Source organism: Phoenix dactylifera, chromosome 15, assembly GCF_051530095.1.
Source record: "Phoenix dactylifera cultivar Ajwa chromosome 15, Ajwa_hap1_PhDact_Kaust_v1.1, whole genome shotgun sequence".
Classification (NCBI taxonomy): domain Eukaryota; kingdom Viridiplantae; phylum Streptophyta; class Magnoliopsida; order Arecales; family Arecaceae; genus Phoenix; species Phoenix dactylifera.
In genome coordinates, this window is record NC_143204.1 from 15,656,420 (window position 1) to 15,677,919 (window position 21,500).

At 47.5% G+C, this 21,500-nt stretch overlaps 1 protein-coding gene across 1 annotated transcript; it reads right to left on the reverse strand.

The window, feature by feature from the left end:
- Positions 1 to 14,956: 14,956 nt before the first annotated feature.
- Positions 14,957 to 19,150, reverse strand: LOC103707455 (Saccharopine dehydrogenase). Its single transcript, XM_008791952.3, has 2 exons — positions 18,293 to 19,150; positions 14,957 to 15,873 (listed from the first exon to the last, which is right to left on the reverse strand). The coding sequence occupies exons 1-2, from the start codon at positions 18,959 to 18,961 to the stop codon at positions 15,181 to 15,183; spliced, it is 1,362 nt and encodes a 453-aa protein (XP_008790174.2). The 5' UTR covers positions 18,962 to 19,150; the 3' UTR covers positions 14,957 to 15,180.
- Between the last annotated feature and the right edge of the window lie 2,350 nt (positions 19,151 to 21,500).

Consider the following 21,500-nt stretch of genomic DNA (forward strand, 5'->3'; position numbering starts at 1 on the left):
CTACGCCCTCGGCGAAGTCCACGAAGGCATCTGCGGATCGCACTTGGGGGCTAGGTCCTTGGCGCATAAGATCATGAGGCAAGGCTACTATTGGCCGACCTTGATGGAGGACTCGAAGGACCACGTGCGGAAATGCGACGCCTGCCAGCGCCACGCCAACGTCCAGAGAGTCCCCTCTGTCCCCTTGGCGCCAATCACCGCGCCCTGGCCCTTCGCACAATGGGGAATGGATATCCTCGGACCATTCCCCGTCGCTTCGGCCCAGCGGAAATTTTTGATTGTCGCCATCGACTACTTCACCAAGTGGGTGGAGGCAGAGCCACTGGCCACCATCACGGAGGCACAAGTCCGGAAGTTCGTGAAGAAGAACATCATTGTCCGATTTGGAGTACCTCGGGTCCTCATCTCGGATAACGGTCGACAGTTTGATAACAAGCACTTCCGGGACTTCTGCGAGGAATTTGGGATCGAGCATCGGTTCACATCCGTGTCGCATCCCCAAACCAACGGCGAGGCCGAGGTCACAAATCGGACAATCCTCCAAGGTATCAAAGCGCGGATCGGCCGGACGGGGCAAGCTTGGGTCGAGGAACTCGAGAATGTCCTTTGGGCGTATCGGACCACACAACGGACTCCTACTGGAGAGACGCCTTTCAGCCTAACCTATGGCACGGAAGCCGTTGCCCCCGTGGAGCTCGGACTCCCCTCGCCTCGGGTGGCCGCGCACCGACCCGAGGCCAATTCAGAGCAACTCCGAGGGAACTTGGATCTCTTGGAAGAGGCAAGGGAAATGGCTCAGGTACGGATGGCAATGTATCAGCAGAGGGTGGCCCGATATTACAACTCCAAAGTCCGACCGAAGCTTTTCAGAATTGGAGATCTGGTGCTGAGGCGAGCTAAGGCATCTCAACCTACGGAAGGTGGGAAGCTAGCGCCAAATTGGGAAGGCCCGTATAAAGTTCGTTGGGTAAACCGACCTGGCTCCTACCAGTTGGAAGCCCTAGATGGCCGAGAAATTCCAAGGGGCTGGAATTCCGCTAACCTGCGGATGTATTACCAGTAGAACAACAAGGCCAGAAAGACAATTTAAAAAGGTGCAATACTTTTCATTTCAATAATTTCTGGTTACAGTGGCGTGCTCGTGTGATTACAAGGAATTCCCAGAGGAGAATTAGGGAGTAAAGAAAGTAAAGAAGAGGTGGGGACCCAAACCCTCAACCCAGGGCGGCTGCAGTCCCACCAGAAGTGGGTGCTTCTAACCGGAGGCGCCATCCAGCACCTCACCAAAAAGAGGAGGAGCCGCCGCAGAAGAAGCTCCCGCTGCCCCCAGGGGAACGCCGCCTCCAAAGGATATTCCCATCTTCCCCAGTGGTAGGAAAGAGAAGGGATTCGAGGGGGAAGAGTATATGGAGGCGCGGTCCCGGATTGAGCGTCCGGCGCAGAGCTCAACCGGGAGGCTGAACTTCAAGGAGGGGAGATGTGATCCCGGATGAAACGCCTAGAGCGGAGTTCCGCCGGGGAGACCCTCCTTGTTGATCCCAGATGAAACGGCTAGTTGGCTGAAGTTGTAAGGGGAGCGCCTCCCCTTTCCTTCGACAGGAGTCTCTCAGTCATATGCCAAGGAGGAGGTCCGCGATCCATGGCAACCTGCAGCTCCGGCTTAGCAAATTCCATCGTACCTGCACCTGTATTTGTAGCCAAGCTGCGGCCCCCTGGTAGTTCCGATACGGGTGGCTCCAATAAATGCAGGCGCACTGAATCCGGAGCCGTACCGGCTCCCGAGGCGTATCTCCCCGCGATTTCCTAAGCGTCATTCTCCTTGAATCGCATTCTTTGTGCAGGACGATCCGGGTGACGTATACCCCTAGGTCCACGTGTCTCCGCTCGCGCCCAGGCCGCATCCTCCTCGAAGAACCCGCGTATCGCGGCCGCTCAACTAACACTCCTCACCAGCAGCAACTGGCGATCCGATTTCCCAGGTAACGCATTAATTAGCGTTTAATACCCTTCTCGTGTTCCCCCCAGGCAACGCTTGGAGGAGAGGAGAAACACGGTCGCGGCTGGGCACAGAGAAACCCCGATGGGCGGCGAGCGACAAGTGGCCGACCAACGAGTGGAATGTCCCGAGGCTCGGCCCTCGGATGCCTGGCTAACCCGATGATCATCCCGGGAGCAGACTAGCCGGAAGCCCCGACCGGTCGCCTCGGCTTGCGCCAGCCTAGGCCGACCAACGAGTGGAATCTCCCGAGGCTCGGCCCTCGGATGCCTGGCTAACCCGATGATCATCCCGGGAGCAGACTAGCCGGAAGCCCCGACCGGTCGCCTCGGCTTGCGCCAGCCTAGGCCGACCAACGAGTGGAATCTCCCGAGGCTCGGCCCTCGGATGCCTGGCTAACCCGATGATCATCCCGGGAGCAGACTAGCCGGAAGCCCCGACCGGTCGCCTCGGCTTGCGCCAGCCTTGGCCGACCAACGAGCGGAATTTCCCTGAGGCTTGACAACCCTCAGATGCCTGGCTAACCCGATGATCATCCCGGGAGCAGACTAGCCGGAAGCCCCGACCGGTCGCCTCGGCTTGCGCCAGCCTTGGCCGACCAACGAGCGGAATTTCCCTGAGGCTTGACAACCCTCAGATGCCTGGCTAACCCGATGATCATCCCGGGAGCAGACTAGCCGGAAGCCCCGACCGGTCGCCTCGGCTTGCGCCAGCCTTGGCCGACCAACGAGCGGAATTTCCCTGAGGCTTGACAACCCTCAGATGCCTGGCTAACCCGATGATCATCCCGGGAGCAGACTAGCCGGAAGCCCCGACCGGTCGCCTCGGCTTGCGCCAGCCTAGGCCGACCAACGAGTGGAATCTCCCGAGGCTCGGCCCTCGGATGCCTGGCTAACCCGATGATCATCCCGGGAGCAGACTAGCCGGAAGCCCCGACCGGTCGCCTCGGCTTGCGCCAGCCTTGGCCGACCAACGAGCGGAATCTCCCGAGGCTTGACAACCCTCAGATGCCTGGCTAACCCGATGATCATCCCGGGAGCAGACTAGCCGGAAGCCCCGACCGGTCGCCTCGGCTTGCGCCAGCCTTGGCCGACCAACGAGCGGAATTTCCCTGAGGCTTGACAACCCTCAGATGCCTGGCTAACCCGATGATCATCCCGAGAGCAGACTAGCCGGAAGCCCCGACCGGTCGCCTCGGCTTGCGCCAGCCTTGGCCGACCAACGAGCGGAATTTCCCTGAGGCTTGACAACCCTCAGATGCCTGGCTAACCCGATGATCATCCCGGGAGCAGACTAGCCGGAAGCCCCGACCGGTCGCCTCGGCTTGCGCCAGCCTTGGCCGACCAACGAGCGGAATTTCCCTGAGGCTTGACAACCCTCAGATGCCTGGCTAACCCGATGATCATCCCGGGAGCAGACTAGCCGGAAGCCCCGACCGGTCGCCTCGGCTTGCGCCAGCCTTGGCCGACCAACGAGCGGAATTTCCCTGAGGCTTGACAACCCTCAGATGCCTGGCTAACCCGATGATCATCCCGGGAGCAGACTAGCCGGAAGCCCCGACCGGTCGCCTCGGCTTGCGCCAGCCTTGGCCGACCAACGAGCGGAATTTCCCTGAGGCTTGACAACCCTCATATGCCTGGCTAACCCGATGATCATCCCGGGAGCAGACTAGCCGGAAGCCCCGACCGGTCGCCTCGGCTTGCGCCAGCCTTGGCCGACCAACGAGCGGAATTTCCCTGAGGCTTGACAACCCTCAGATGCCTGGCTAACCCGATGATCATCCCGGAAGCAGACTAGCCGGAAGCCCCGACCGGTCGCCTCGGCTTGCGCCAGCCTTGGCCGACCAACGAGTGGAATCTCCCGAGGCTCGGGCCTCGGATGCCTGGCTAACCCGATGATCATCCCGGGAGCAGACTAGCCGGAAGCCCCGACCGGTCGCTTCGGCTTGCGCCAGCCTTGGTCGACCAGCGAGCGGAAGAATTTCCTGAGGCCTAACCCTCGGATGCCTGGCTCGGCGCCGGAAGAGTTTCCTGAGGCCTAACCCTCGGATGCCTGGCTTAGCGCCGGAAGAATTTCCTGAGGCCTAACCCTCGGATGCCTGGCTTAGCGCCGGAAGAGTTTCCTGAGGCCTAACCCTCGGATGCCTGGCCTAGCGCCGGAAGAGTTTCCTGAGGCCTAACCCTCGGATGCCTGGCTCAGCGCCGGAAGAGTTTCCTGAGGCCTAACCCTCGGATGCCTGGCTCAGCGCCGGAAGAGTTTCCTGAGGCCTAACCCTCGGATGCCTGGCTTATCGCCGGAAGAATTTCCTGAGGCCTAACCCTCGGATGCCTGGCTTAGCGCCGGAAGAATTTCCTGAGGCCTAACCCTCGGATGCCTGGCTTAGCGCCGGAAGAATTTCCTGAGGCCTAACCCTCGGATGCCTGGCTTAGCGCCGGAAGAGTTTCCTGAGGTTTAACCCTCGGATGCCTGGCCTAGTGCCGGAAGAACTTCGGGAATCAAAAGTCAGCAAGAAGCAACCAAGAGCTAAAAAAAAAAGAGGACGAGGGCGAGATGAAGAAATATTCAACGTGCATTAATTTTCAGGGCCGAGGCCCATACAATTGGGCAAAACGCCGACATACAAAAATAAAAAGACAATGAAAGGTACAAGAGGTCAGCTTGGAGGAACTCCCGAGTCGGGAACGCCGGGCTCGTCCGCGGGAGGTAGGTAAGCAGCAGGAGAACCAGCAGGCGATGGCGCCGGAGAGGAGTCCAGGAGGGAGATCTCGCTCAGGTCAACTTCGGGATACTTAGCCGACACCCTTGCCAGGCCCTCCTCGAAGCCCAAGGTGAAGGCTTCGGCCCCCGCGTCCGACGCGTCATGGACAAACTCGTCAGACTGGCGATAGGTCCGCACTGCCTCCGACATATCATGGGCGAACTCGGCGGACTGGCGATAAGCCTCTACCGCCTGACGCCCGATTTCCGCCCTCTTCTCGGCCAGCTCCGCCTCAGCTCGCTCCATAATCTGAGCCTTGGCCTCCAAGACCTTCGCCACAATCCGGCCTTCGGCCTCAGAGGAGACCCTCAGCAGATCAGCCTGAGCCTCTTTATGCTTCGCCTCGGTAGCAACCCGAGCGGCCTCGGCTTCCTTCAGGCGCGAACGGAGCTCTTGGACGTCCGTGCATGACTTCTCCAGGGCCGACTCCAGTTCGCCTAGTTTGGCTTCAAAAGAGCGGATTCGGTCGCAGGCGTTGTCGGCAGACCGCTGGGCCTTCTCCCACCGCTCTCGATAGTCCGCGATCTTCCGGGACTGCTTTTCAGCCCGTTCCTCCGCCTTCTTGACCCTGCTTTCGAGGCCCGAGGCGGCTTTGAGTTGCTCCCGAGCCTCTGACAGTTGCTCCTCCAGGGCGGCGAAGCCGAGTGCCCGCTCTTCGGCCTCCCGGAGCCTCGCCTCGAGGTCCCCGGTCGTCCTGCCTGCCGCAGCCCGGCCTCCCTCTTCCATTGCTTTCAGCCGGTCCTCGGCCTTCGCCAAAAGCCCCGCCTGTTCCTTGTAGCACTCCTCCAGACGGATCATGTACTGGGCGAGCTAAGAAATAGGAAAAATAAGGGAGTCAGGCGGAGAACAACAGAGCCAATAAATGGTGAAAGACGGCCAGAAGAACACTCACCGACATGAGACAGACGCAGCTGGCGGCCCCAACGTCAGAGACATCCAACTCCCGGACCCGCCGACGGTCCTTCTCCAGCAACACTGTTTCGATGAGATTTCGGGCGCCATCGGTAGTGAAGGCAGACCCCGATTTCTCCCCGGAGCCGGATGGTGGTTCTGCAGCCTTACCCTTATCCATCGCCTGGGGAAGAGTCCGACTGATCGCGCTCGGGGCGGGGGTCGCCCCAGGAATTGATAGGGTCCCGCTCGGCCGGGGCCTCGGCGCGTCCCTCCTCGAGTCATCAGGAGCCGACCGAGTCGAAGGCCGGGTTGGGGACCGATCACGTCCGACCCGTCCGTCTTGAGCAGGCTCAGGTGGCACCTCCGGAGTAGCGGCAACCTTACCACCGGAGGGCTGATACAGCGTCTGCTGCCGGTCGGTGCCCACGACATCTCCCTGACCGGTGGGCCCGGACTCGTCGGTCGGCATCGGAGGTATCTCCTTACGGGACTTCTTCGCCGGTGGGGCCCCGCTCGGAAGAGCTCGTTTCCTCCTCTGGACTGCTTCCAGCAGGGACGCCCTACCAACAGCCTTCGACTTCACCGACCGCATGACGTCGTCGACCTCTGCAAGAAGGACGGGATGGTCAGGGACTGAGAAACCGAAAGGAAGAAGGAACGAAAGAGAAGAAAAGAGCTAAAGAAACGATGGCGGACTCACGGTCGGTGGGGACCGAGCTCAAACCGACGTTCACCAAGGTATCCTCAGAAATGAGGCGGCCCACCGGGGGAAGCTGGCCCTCGGCGACCAACCCCTTCAAGGCGGCGACGCCCTCGGATTCCTCCCTCGACAACTTCGACAGGCCAATTGGGGACTTCGCCGGCGTCCCCCAGATTGCCCTGATTTCCCAGGAGGGGTCTGCATCAACGAAAAAGAAGCGCTCCTTCCAGTGGTGAATGGAGGTAGGACCCTCCTTGACAAGGCCGCACCCTCGCCGCGCTGCGAAGCACCACCACCCTTTGTCCTGGGGGTGGCCGCTCAGGCCGTAGAGCTCCCAGAAAACGTTCAAGGTGGCGGGAATCGCATGCAAGCGACAGAGAACCTGGAAGACCGTCAGAGCACGCCACGAGTTCGGCACCAGTTGCGTCGGTGCCATTCCTAAACCCCGGAGCACCTGTAAGACTAGGTCTGAAGGGGGAAAGCGGAACCCGGCTTGGAGGATGCCCTCATTGATGGCGATCTTCCCTCGGGGAGGATGAGACATCCTCTCCTCAGGCCCTGGGAGCGTGACATTGCAGGCCTCGGGAAGGTGGTACCGAGCCACAAATCCGTCTAAGTCCTCGGCGACCAGTTTTGACTTGATGCTATCTGCTCCCACTTCGCCCATCCCTAATGGCCAATCTACGGTCAGGACGGGGTCAAGAAGGAGGGAAAGGCCGGAACGACTGGGGTGCACTAGTACAAAAAGAAAAAGTATGAAGAGCTCAAAGTAGAAGAGTGGGAAACTCACTTGAAGAGGAGGAAGAACGGCTCCGAGAGCGTCAAAGGAAAAGCAAGCGAACGTTTCGGCGGCAACAATGGTAGCGCAAAGGAGAAACTCGAAAATGTCCGTAAAGAAGAAGACGGACGGGGGAGGGCCCCCGATTAAATAGGCGAAAGGGCAAGTGACACCTCGATGACGCCAGAAGACGCCTGGCCGCCGAAGGGTCGCTCGCACCCCAAAGGCGAATCGACACCATTAAGGAAGGATGTCCGCCGAAATCCTCAGGTTGCCAGGTCAGCAGCAACCGCCATACGCCATAAAGAAGGCGGGAAGCTTGAAGCGCGCGCGCCTCTCCGAAGGATGGCGGCAATCTCGAAACATCACTCCCTTCACCTGTTCCCCTTCTGGTTCCAGGCTCGGAAGTGGGGGGCTACTGTTATGGGGGAATTGAGCCGCCATGCCCCACGTGATCGGCACGCGTATCCAGGAAAGCTACAGCTGCCCTATGATCCAGCACTCCGACCCCGAGTCGGACCTCCTCGGCTCCGCAGCCCGACCCCGGGTCGGCTGCCCTATGATCCAGCACTCCGACCCCGAGTCGGACCTCCTCGGCTCCGCAGCCCGACCCCGGGTCGGCTGCCCTATGATCCAGCACTCCGACCCCGAGTCGGACCTCCTCGGCTCCGCAGTCCGACCCCGGGTCGGCTGCCCTATGATCCAGCACTCCGACCCCGAGTCGGACCTCCTCGGCTCCGCAGCCCGACCCCGGGTCGGCTGCCCTATGATCCAGCACTCCGACCCCGAGTCGGACCTCCTCGGCTCCGCAGCCCGACCCCGGGTCGGCTGCCCTATGATCCAGCATTCCGACCCCGAATCGGAGATCTTTTGATAACGACAGGCTATTCTCCAGAGGCACGCCGCGGCCTCCTGCTCCACTACTCCCTGCAACGGCTGTACCCGATGCTGCCCACGATCTCCTGTATCGACCGTACAAAGCGGAGCTCCACTACGCCCTGCCATGACCGTACCCGGCGCTGCTCCACGACGCCCCGTAACGGCCATGTCAGTGGCCATTCTATCGTGCCCCACGACGACAAACCCCCCTGAGAGACCTCCCAGCCAGGCATATATGCGGCTGGGGGGAGAAGGGGGGGGGTAAGCAATACCTCCCAGAGCACTCTCTCCCACTTGTGATTATCATCTCTCCTCCTCCAATCTCCTCTGACTTGACCGTCGGAGGGCCATCACCACCCTGGTGGTGGTGCAAGGCTTGTTTGCAGGTTCCTTGGCGGAAGGTGGAGCGCAACCAGCACCAACCAAGACAACTCAGGCGGAACCCCGTTCACACCGTCGTGTCAATCGTTCTCGGTTTGGACCACCAGCAACAATAGTAATATAATATAATATTTATAGTATAATACAAATAAAAAAGTTATAAAATATTAGAATTATCATCATTATATATTTATATTTTATTAATATAATGTTTTTAAGAACTAATTTTTGTAATTATAATATTTTATCATGGGCCGTTTGGTCCAAAAAGAGAAAAAAATTATAAATTAAAATAGTTACCCGACGCATGCTAAAAGTGCTTTTTCTGAAAAAGCTCCATTTTGAAGTTTCTTCTAAGAAGTTGTTTAAACTTTCTAGTAAAGCTAAAATAGCTTTCTGATTTTTTTACCAAATATCTTTATTTTATCCAAAAGTATTTTTGGAGGGTCAGAAAATACTTTCTGCCCCATCAAAAGTTTTACCAAATGAGCATAACTAAAGTTTTAGATATTTCACACCACACACATCCGTCCTTTGAAGAGTAAGTAGCTCACTACGTATAGATTTCCCGGCTAACCAATTTGCCACCTTATTGCCCATTTTTTTTGTATGCGATAATCGATATGGTGACCGTCGGTGCTATTGAAATCAAAGCTAATATATCTCATCTTAGGGAGTCCGTTGATAACCTGCATGTAGAAGAATGAGAAATTCATACGATAGTAGTGTTGGAGTCCCCTTCAAAAGATGAGTCTGGCACCAACTCAAAATAGTTGAGAAGCAACTATTGCTACAAATGAACTATATGGCACAATGTTGTGATATTGTAGCGCCATTCATTTTAAGAAGTAATAGTTATTACAGTTATTTAGGGTTTCCTTGGTTGTTAGATTAGGTCAAATTTAGTGAGAACACTAAATCCAAACTTTGTACTAAACTCAGTTTTCAAATCCATTTTGGTCTCAAGCTAAATCTAGATTGATTTGAGTTCGTGTGAGGTTAGGTTGGGTTAGACTATGTTAATTAGTTTAAAAGTTTTAAGACAAAAGAAATATTTTTGATATTATTGCTGGATTAATATTTATTTAATTGGCATTTCAAATATTTATACATTGTGATGATACATTCATATGATTTTATAGCTTACCAGACTAAAACACAATTATAATATAATATATATATATATATATATTCTATCCAAATCTATAGTCTACAAAACCTTAACCTAGTCCTATTCAATGAACGAGTCAGGCAGGTTGTTTTCTGGTTGAGCCGAACCCAAGTTGAGACCATGCTCTCATGCAATGTGGTTATTCAATGTCAGTCCACCACGTGCCACTGAAGCAGAATTCTCCTCCTTGGTCCACTCAAGACATCGCTGGCCAGAGCACAAGAGCGAGAGATCTCTCCATGGCCGGACAAGCTCTGCTCTTCTCTCAACAGGGCCTCTATGTCGCCGCCTCGCTCTCCTCCATCCGCTTCGGTATCAAATGCTTAGCGTCTTCGGTGCTCCTCCTCCGCCGGTGCCCGACGGCACCCTTTTCTTCCTCTACAGTTCTCTTTCTCTACTCGTTGCCTATCAGAATGCTCTTCCTCTACTCATTCCAGGGTAGTGGCAGCAGGCGGTTGCCAGTTGTTCGACATATCAGTTCCATGGGCAGAGTTGCGAGCTGCCTGGGCAGGTCTTCGCCACGCGCGGCAGGTGTTGCGGGCTTGCTCGATCATCTTGGAGGGCGATTCGGCTACAGTTATTGGGTGGATCGAGCAGGGACCGAGTGGCGAGAGCACAGACCACCCTCCGATCTGGGACATCGGGATGATGGTGAGGGATGGCGCGGCCTTTCAGGCCACGCATGTATTCAGATAGGCCAATGGGACGGCCGACTGGGTGGCTGCATACGCAGCCCACCACTCAGGATACGCCCTGTGGGCAGGAGAGAGGGAGCTGTCATTGGCACTATGTGAGATTGTGTATTTTGACTTTTTTGGATGTATTCGGACACGTGTTGTCTGAAGAACGCGTTAAAGCAAAAAAAAAAAAAAAAAAAAAAAAGAAAAAAAAGAAAAAGAAGAAGAAGAAGAAGAAGAAGAAGAAGAAGAAGAAACAAGAACAATACTTGAAAGGCAGCATACTGTGCCCTTGCATGATTGTTTGGCTCGCATATTTTCAATGTATGAACCAAAAAATTGAGTCATACTTCTCTGAGGATGAACTGTACAATTTGATAGGATGTAAGTGGCAATTAGTTTTGATTTATATTTTGCTATGCTTCTGTGGTCGGTTCTTTCTTTTAGGGAAATATTTTGGTCTTTTTCTTTGTTCTATTGTGGTGTCCTAAATTTATTGAATGGATTGTTTGGTTCTTGTTACTATGTTCCTTATAATATATGACTAGTTGTCCTGCTAGCTTTTATGATCAGTCATCTTTAAAGAAAATTATTTGGTCTTCTTGTTTGGTTCGAACCAGTGACCTATATTTATGAATTGATTATTTGGTAGCAGTCACAATATTCCTTCTAATATACAAGGTTTTCATTAGATAGAATTCACGGTTAGATATGCAGAAATTTTGTCAGCTAACTATATATTATTTAGCAATAATATCCCGAATTGGAAAGTATTATTGAACCTTTAAGTGATTTTTTTCTTTTGAGAATCACAATAGGTTTGTCATCACTTGAAACTGAACCTGAGACCTCTTGGATGTGGAGAGGAATGCTAAAGAACTGAGCTAAGTCTGCTCAGCTAATTAGGCAATTTAATATTCTTTTAGTTTTTATTACACATCTAGTGGGAGCTGCTGTTGACTCTATGTCAAACAATAATGAAGGAGAAAGGTACAAGAAAATTTAGTATGTATGGAATTTAATCTGATCAATTTAGCGTAGGTTAATCAATAATAGTATTTCAATTTGGAGAGTTCAATTTAGGCATGGATCTTGTGTGCATCCACCAAGAGCTACTTATAGATGAATTGTTGATTTTCACGTATTTCAACGAATCTTGTGAAAGTTCTGTAAATTAAATTTATTTTGGCTGCAGCATATATTGACAAGCAACCATGATTTGCTTTGCAAAATATCTACTATATAGGTAGTATTCTTGTGTCCCTTGCAATGCTTGTGCCTATTGAAAGCATATAGCTCTTTTATTTCATAATAATAGTAATAGTAACAAGATTTATTCTATATTATAATGATTTATATCATACTAATCATCATATAAAATGATTATAATTATTATAATGTTATGGTATTATTTTGATATAGTGTAATAATATAATAATTGCATCATTATAATGATGCAATAATTATTATTGTATTTTTTACAATGAAACATTTATGTATATCAATAATTATTATGATAAACTATTTACTAAATTAAAAGTCTTACAGAATATGTCATTATAATGTATTATTATTATATATCTTTATGTTAGCAAGTAGATATTATAAAATGTTATTATAGGATATTACATTAATAATATATTATGTTAATTCTAATATATTAATATATAGCAAGATCATGAATGTTGTTATATATAATTATCGTTTAGTGTAATAATAAATTATAATCAAATTATATAATATTTTAATTGTAATAACATGATAAAAATTATGATTATTATATAACTATTACTAAAGTCAGTAAATTGTAATGAGTAATATTATTATATGTCAAATGTAATAAAAATTAAATAGTTTGTCCCTTATATGGGGGTTAACCTATTCAAATATTTAGAGAATTACCACATCTTTGAACACAAACAACCAAACAGCTACAAATTATTTACAATTATCAATAATAGGCAACCAAAAAAAACACCGATTTGCATTAACAATTCCGATTGCAATTGTAGTTCCAACAATTGAAATTGTAGGCAACAAAATGACCCCTCGAGCCAACTAAAGATTATTAATATTTTTAGTGCTCAACATTAAATTTATGTGGATGGAGCTTGACAAAATCAAATGAAGATTCAAGCACATATTACTATAAATCAAGATGAGAAATGTTAATGAATGCCCTAGGTGTGTTCTTTAAGGTAATTTCCCCAATTAATCATTAGTGATGTATGTTATTCTTATTGCTTGTTTAAGAATAGTTAAATATACCATTTTAATTATCAATTATGTTTCAATATTTGCTCCCTGAAATTTTCTAAAGTTTGTTCATCTCAATCACCAACCCACCACATTAGTGATTAAGATTTATTATAGGAAGTGTACGTAGTAGAACTGGAGTTGTTAAAATTAGAAAATAAAGCTTGTGACTGATTTATATTAGGAACTCTAAGTTGCCATGAAAATCTTAAAGTAATCCATTGCAAACAAGAGTACCTGTCATTTGAGATAGTGAGGGAACTATTCCTAACCAATGACTCGGGGGCATTTGTTAAGGGGAACCAATGATAATTGTAAAGTATAAACTTTTTCCTTAGAGATTCCTTGTAGTAGGTAATCATCACTTAAGATGATATTAGACAAATACAATAGAGGGCTGTATACTAAGAAAAGAAACTCTTACTAAGATATAAATGAAGATCTTTTAACACATAGAAGGTAAAATTCTTTATATGATCTTACTAAACAAATAATTTATTCATTTTTTCACTGGGAAAAAAAAGAGATGAGGGATAGCCCCTCCTCCTTTAATTTACTAAGATTAAAAAAATAAAAGAAAAGGTAGGATACAAACAACTAATTGAGAGTCAATGAAACCAATAACCAAAATGATTATCTCTATACTCTCCAATGCCCAATAGCAAGGTATGCTATACCATACCGAACCAAATGATACAGAGCATACCATACTATATTGATTCGGTACTGGTATAAGAGTTGGTAAGACGTACCAAGTGATAGTAACAGTATAGCACCGGTATAAGGTCCGGTACCAAGATGGCGTATCTTGCTCTATGGTAAGCTTTCAGCCAAAACCTTTATACCTTTTTGAGTTACAAAGCACCCCTGAATCCTTGAAAAGACAAAAAAATAGTGGGCTCTTCTTAGCAAGTTTAGTTCTGCTCTTTCCAAATAGCCCAACAAACCACTATCAAGTGATCCCTCCGCAACTTAAACGAAACGGGCCCCCTTCTCCTTGACATGCTATCATGTAAGGAAGGATGTATAAGGTCAACATTTTGGGAATATTTTTATGGTTAAGTGAAGGAAATTTTGAAGAGAAAAAAGATACTCCACAAAAAAGATTAAAAGGATAGACGGAACTAAAAGAAAATATTTCCCAACTTCAAAACTTCCTTACTATGACATAACACAAATTATGGAATATTGGGGCCATACTGAATTTATTGTGTGTCAAGAAATTTTTCACAAAATCTCGGTTTGTATTGATATTGGACATCCATCAATATTTTCCTGTATCATTTTGATAGATGTTTTTACAAGTTATAAATTAATATTTTCCTGAATTTTAATATTTTCATCTTAAAATATTGGCTAAGATCCTGAAAAACCTTAGTTTTTTCCATATTCTCCATTTTCCCATCTAGGCCAAAATAAATTGACATAGTGGTTAATCTCGATCTGGGTCCTCTGTCAGAATAACCATTATCTCAGTTTTTAATAACATGGTGGGCACGGAGACGCCCCACCCAATTTATTCGGTTAATAATTTTTTAAGTAATATAGGGTGGGCTCAAATTAAAGGTGTCAGTAATAATCTAACTTTCATCAACTTTATAAACTGAACTGTTCACATATACAAGCTATAGGCTTAGCTGTTGCTGTTTTCTTTGAGCTTTTATCTTCATGATTTTGTAATCTGATAGAAAGAAAGAAATAAACAGATTCTAGTATACTTACTAGTTAGAAATTTAAGACAATGCAAAAAAATACATTTGCAAGTGAAGCTGAAGTAGATACATCAAACTGGTTACAACATATTACAAGGGCTTGAAGATTATCAGGATTATTTTCTGCCACGAGCAAATAGAAAAGATGAGATATTGTGGGAGCAAACTGAGGATCTTACCAGTATGGTTTCAAATCCTGGTGGGACATTCGGTGGGATGTGGATACCATCGAGCATAGGGATGCCATCATCCCACCATATTGTCTCAAACTTTCAAGACAGGATGGAACCACGGCATGTTCCGTTCCATAGAATGCAATCAGAAAAGCTGGCTCACGAGATTTAAAACCTTGCATATCAATGAGATTAGTAAATGTTACTAGAACTTTCATAGTGAGGCAGCATTAGAGAGAGTCACTTCCAAGCAATAATAATATTGACAATGGAAGTTAGAATGGCTTTGGTGAAGCTGTTTCTGGAGATTTACATCCTGTTTGAGATTGCTGTTGATAGTAAAACTTTTGGAAGTACGAGTTGGGAACTTGGTCCAAACTCGACTTGATTATTATCCTGGTCTTGCTTCCATGTCCTTACTATAGTATCCAAGACCCGCTTATCCATGGTCCGCTGTTATTCCCAGCTACCACCTGATTTGTTCTCACTCCATCTTTAGTATTTACACGGTGCCTTCCATGGTCACCATTATTATGGCCATGAAACAGCTTACCTCCTCTCTAATTAGATAGCACATGAGATTTAACAACACTATGGACCTCATGGCCCTGCAGCTGCTTCAAATATGGTAATAGCATCAACAGTAGCATTCCATTGCATAATATAACAACGCATCCCTAACATAGTTTAGGATTGAGTCCCATTGCAACATCATTACCTATAGGATTATAACAAGCTACCAGCATTATAACATAAACAAAAACGACATTGGCAAAGACTGACCTTTAAACTCTGAAACATGAGGTCAACGTGAGAGGCTCTTCTTTGAGATGATTTCAAAAGATATCCCATTTTCTTGGAGCCGTTCTTGGAGATCGGTTGGACCAAAAACAATCCCTGGTGGATAGACACCTCCTTTGGGTAAGTTAGCGCGCTGGTGCAGCACAATAAGAGCACATTGAACTAGGATAATTGGAGTGGTCAGGTATCCAATCTCGGGGCCTGATATTCTGGTGATTATTTCAGTATCTGGTTTTCCACCACCTTGTGATGCAAGGCTGCCATTGCTGTAGCCACTTCCAATGAACCACATCTTGAAAGAAGCACTTCTCACCTCTTCCTCTGTCGGTCCTGTCTTTCTGAACCACCCGAGAGAGAATATTTCAGGGAATTTTAGAAGCAGCGATCTCCCAAAAGCAAATGTACCAAAGAGGCCGATGAACAATCCAGTTACGATGAACCGCACGATGCCCAACAGAGATTTTGTGCCAATCTTCACACCAAAATGAGCAGGCTTCACCGTTGGCCAGAAATTCTTCCTCTTCTCAATGTGCTCTTCACTTTCATCAACACCCTGGAGACCATATGGGTTCTCTGTTAGAGCAGAAAGTGTTCTGCGGACAACAATGGCATCAGCAGAGGGGAGCTTGATTGCCCAAAGTCCAACTGACTTTTGGTGCTCTATTAATGGTCCTTTGGGAGGTGGGGGGCCTGGAATCTGCAATAAGAGTAGCATCTCAGAAATAGACACTAAATTTCTCATTTTATTTATTTTTTCCCTGCTCTCCAATTTTATTAACTTAGCATCTAATGCATGTTTGTTAAAAGATAAAAACATTATTGCATCAAAAATTTGACAAATAAATCTGATTGCATTGAAGTACCTTTCTGAACAGATTTTCTATCTTGTGAGTTAAATTTCCTTTCTTATATATGACCCAAAACAAACATAATTTTGCAGACATTGCATAAACCTTTTGTCAATTTAAATCAATATATGAACACGACCAAAAGGAGCTAATTCGAGCATATAGTCTGTAAAGCATCTAATGCATCTATTTTATGTAATTTGAGAAACAAGCTTTATAAAGACCTGAAAATTTATGCAGATCATGTGAATGACCGTGAGGAAGAGTACAGTGCTTGCACAAGGTAACCATCCGCCAGGCTTCTATTTATCTTTTCTAAGCAACCGATAATGTTTTTCTGGGACTTTTGTCACTAAGAAGCAAGCCCCAGTAGGGAACAAGCTAGTCTTGGAATTCATAATCCTAGACAAATAATCAGCTTCAAATGGTTCCAGGTTAATACACACAAGAAAGCTCTTATAAAGGTTACATTTAAGGCTGGAAATAATCTCAAAATTCAACAATAAGGCCGTTGCAGCTGACAAGCAGGAGGGTGTGGCACTGCAGAAAAGGAGGGAATCATCGATTAATTGTAGGCTTAAGAAGTTATCGAAGAGTCCACCAACATAATGGCCGACTTGTTAGAAGAGCTTGGTAAGGAAGTCAACGGTCAGGATGAAGAGGCTTGGAGACAATGGGTCGCCTCGACCTGTGAACCGGTTACTTAGGCATCTATCAACGAAGACATCAATGGAGGAGGAAATAAGGATTTAATCCACTAGATCCAAGTCTCAAGGAAGCTGCAAGCTTGGAGGAGGGAAAAGAGGTTCCAGTTTGAGGTTATCAAATGCTTTTTCGAAATCAAGCTTACAAAGAGCACCTTTGGTACCTGATTCTTTGTAGTATGAGATGACTTCATGTGCAAACAGGAAGTTCACAAGGATGAGTGACTCATGAGTCTGTCCTTGATGAAGGCAGACTCGGCTTCATCAACAAGAGAAAGAAAAAGTAGATTTAGACAACCTGCCATCAATTTTGTGATTCATCTTATATAACCATTAAGCAAATTAATGGGTCAAAAATCCTTAGGACAGACAGAGCCTTCCTTCTAAGGTATAAGGGATGGGCAAGCAAAGTTGAAAGGAGAGACGCTGAAGCTACCATTATAAAAATGCATAAAAAATTCACCAACAAATCATCCTTAACCAAATCCCAATAAGAATAACCTTCAGGGCAGACCTTCATGCTACCAAATCCAAAGACGACGCTTTTATTTTCTTCAAAGGTGAAAGGATCAAGGTCATGCAGCTGAGGCCCAAGGAGCTGCTCTCAGTTCAGAGAAACAGGCAGTTTGTTCTGGTCCTCGAACAGGTGTCTGAAGTAGGAGCCGAGATTCTGAGAGATCCCTTGATTGAAATATTCAAGACCATCCACCAACAATGACAAGATCTGGATCCTAGTCTTCCTAGCCAACGCAACCTTAGGGGAATACAAAGTGTTTCAATCGCCTTCCTTAAGCCGCTGGGACTCCTTCTTTCCGCTAGAGTTCCTCCTTGCCTAATATATCATCAACAGATGATTGAGATTGCTTCTAAGATTTAATTCCTCAATGGAGAGATCCAAAGCCTCTTCCTTCTTTTCAAGGTCTTCGCTGTCCAGCAGAATTTTCGACTTGGAATCATGGAGGCCTTTAAATGTCCAGACAGAAAGTTAACAGCAAAAGGAGTTAACAGTGTGCTTGACTGCTTCTGAAGAGCCTTGTTCAAAAAACCTAAAATGGGTATTATAAAAATTGGGCTCCTACAGCAGGGAAAACAATAAGAAAGGAATGATTAGTTGATTCTATCAATGGAGGAGAGTTGTAGCTGTACCAGCCAGATTGCACAGGATGAATAAATATAGAGATTACTGGGTGATTGCAAAGATGTATTTTGTTCAAGGTATGAAGAAACATGGAAGTGGAGTTTGAGGACATGAGAGAAGGAAATGACCTGGGCACGGTAATCAGTGCTATGTAACTCTGTCTAGATTACAGTGGATAAGAAGTAGAGGATTTGCATAAAAAAGCAATGAAGGCATGATGATGAAACAGCTGCTGCAGAAACATCCTCCTGTTATTTGCAAAATTTCCATTCCCCGCATGACACAAAGAAGCAGATACAAAGATATAAGCTTTAAAAAGAAGATCAGATTCCTCCGCTTTTTCCTACTTATAATATCTATTAGTCATAATACCAATCGAAATTTCGGTGTAGGTTTAACACTGATAGAGGTGAAGAATTGTCTTACCGCAGGCCTAGCTCTTTTGGGCCTAGACCTTCTGAGCTCCTGCAATTGCCCAGCATTGGCCACCCCGAGCACCGCCGACTCGTAGGTCCCCACGTTCCCAACAATCCTCGTCTCCGACTCCAAGCTCAGGTACGCCTCCACCAGATTCGGCACCGCCGGCGAGACCCACTGCCTCGAATTGAACATCAGCCCCATCTCCGCCGGCACCGAGTCGAACCCGCAGGCCGAAACCACCAAAGATCCCACCTTTACGGCCTTCTCTTGGTATTTAGCCTCCATCCTCTCCATGAACTCGGGCTCCCCGGAGATGTCGAGGTAGTCGACGCCGGCCTCGACGCAGGCGGCGACGACGGGGTCGCCATAGAGGCGGAAGGGGCCGACGCAGTTGAGGAGGAGCTTGGTGCGACGGCAGAGGGCGAGGAGGGAGGAAGGGTCGGAGACGTCGGCGGAGATGAGGGGGATGGTGGGAGGAGGGGAGGGGGCGACGGCCCAGGCGAGGGATTGGGCGAGCTTGGAGGGGTTGCGGCCGGCGAGGGCGAGGGTTTTGAGAGGGGAATTCGGAGCGCCGAGGAACTTGAGGGCTTCCCGGACGACGTATTTTCCCGTGAAGCCGGAGGCGCCGAGGATGACGAGATCGAAGGCTTGAGTTTGGGGGGCGGAGTCCGCCATGAATAGACGCGTACGAGCTCGGAGAAGAGAGCGCGAGGGCTCAGCCTCGGTTATATCGGGGGGTTGGGGAAGGGGAGCGAGACAGGTGTTAGGGGGAGACCGCGGACAGGCTTCTTGTGAAATAATAGGAACGCGACGCGTGGGGATTTGGATACAGGTGTCACAGTGGCTTCACGTTCAGCTGCGTGCAGATCGGGTTTTGCTTCCTGGGAAGCGCGGTTTTGATGAGCCAACTGCAAACGAAATTTGGTGGAAATTGGTGGGGTTTTGACAAGCTTCAGAGTCCCAATCTCAAAGATCAGCCCTGCTGCAATCATAAAATTATTTTATTATAACTTAGATATTATAGATCCAAAACATTATAGATCTCAAATATGAAGGTAACTTTTCTTTATGCATAAGGTTACATTTAATCCTTTCCATACCTTATATATGCTTGTTGTGGTTGAAATTTGGCCTGAGGGTGACCACGCCGGAGGAGGACGAGCTACCGTACGAGATGGAGAAGGGGAGCCACCTCCTGCGCTCTTGGGACCTGCACAAAGCCTTCGTCGGAATCTCGGCGAAGCCCTCCAATGGCTAAGTTAGTAGAGTTTTTGAAGAGTCTTTTTTGTAGGGAAGAAGAAAAAATGTTCTTGAGTGTTGTTGGTGTGGCCTATTTATAGTCCTCACAAGGACGACCAGGTGGCTGCTGTATAGATCATCCTTATCATGAGAAGGAATGATCTTGGCCAGGTGTGACAGAGTATCGCTTCTAGCAGGTGTGGCAGGATATGGCCCTTGGCAGGTGTGGCAGGATATGGCCCTTGGCATGTACTTGGTGAGGTCGGCTCGGCCCTTAGTGAAGTCCGAGGTCGGCCGGGCCTCTGGCCGAGATTGGTTCGGTCTTTGATAGGACCCGAGGTCAGCTCTGGCTGAGGTCGGCTCGATCTTCGGTAGGATCCAAGGTCGGTTCGATATTCGGTAAGACCCGAGGTCGGCTTTGGCTCTTGGCGGGGTCGAGGTCTGCTTGGCTCTTGGCGAGGCTGAGGTCAGCCTGGCTCTTGACGGGGCTGAAGCGAGGTCGTTGCCTGCAGTCGAGGGAGCCTCTTCGGCCTACTCAGTTCTAAAATTTGCTTGGCCGGAGTTGGGTGACTCTGTGCCGGAATAGAATAATCCATTTTGCCTCCCATCAATGCTAATATCATATGAGCCGATGAAGCTTTAAATAGATCGGCGAAGATTTGGAAGGTCAATACTCAATGCTTAAATTGTAAGCACACAAGTTATTCAAACTTGTGTCACCCTACAATTCGGCTTGACTACAGTTGTTGAAACCTAAATGATCCTGTTATCAAGTGGAGCCTAGGTTTTTGCTTTCACAAACTGAAACTCGCAACATTTCAGAATTGCCTCGTTTATAAACAAACCAAAACTTAAATGAGACTTGAACTTGAGCTTAGATGAGCTTGTTATTTTGTTGAACTCGAATTGTTTATGAACTAACTTCGGAGTGGGATGTTCTGAAAAGTATCATTCCTCTTTTTAGACAGAAAATTCTGTCCATATGAGGAATTTTCGAGGGCGATATCACTACGCATGCGGATGAGGCTACAAGCATCCAATGATTTACCTAAAGCAGAATGAATTAGAATAAAAGGGAAGATGAGGTACAAACGTTCCATGGAACTATGAAACCTGCGTAAGTGTGGGCCTTAATTATCATCGAATCACAGAAGTTTTATAGTTTCGAAATCTGTCTCAATATTTCAACATCAGTTCATTTAATCACTAAAACATGCCATTTAGAGAGTCAAACGGAAAAGAACATCAAAGCCTGCTTAATTAATGATCAGACACAATGGAGGAGTTTTCTTCTTTTCCTTTGACAACCATGAATCATAAATTTCAGGCAACAGTAGGATCCCAATGTTGTGCCCTCACAAAGAAGCATGTTGCATAAAACCTACCAGTATCTTCTCACAGGAAAGAATAACTTAGACAAAGAAATTTATGCTCATTTTTCTGATTAATGATTTCTACAATGAATGGCTTGCAGCCATCAAACTTATAGCATCTTTGGCCAAGAAAGGCATGCTTGCTACTGCAAGAGTCTCAATTATATGGATACAGTAATTAAATTTTCTTTTACATATTTTATCTCCTGGACAAGTTTCATTTAATTTTATCAAGAAATGCAATATCAACAACTTCCAGTCTCTATCCTAGAGCACTTATGAGGTAACCATTTGCATAATTTCAGAGGTAGATCCTACTCACCTAAATTAACAGAACTTCCTGTAACAATCTACAAGGTTGCTTTGCAAATTTATAACATAATGAGGCAGACCATATTTTAGTACATATTAGTGTTGCACGCCAGTGAAGAAACGCAAGGAAATATTATCATATTAACTTATGAACTTCATCACATTTTGTTGTGCGCACAAAAATTAAAATAACATAAAGTGAGAGTAATTATCAGAAGATTAAATAGTTCGTAGTGTTTGCGATGCATGCACACAAGAGAAACCAGGAAGTAAGATGAGGGATAAAGCAC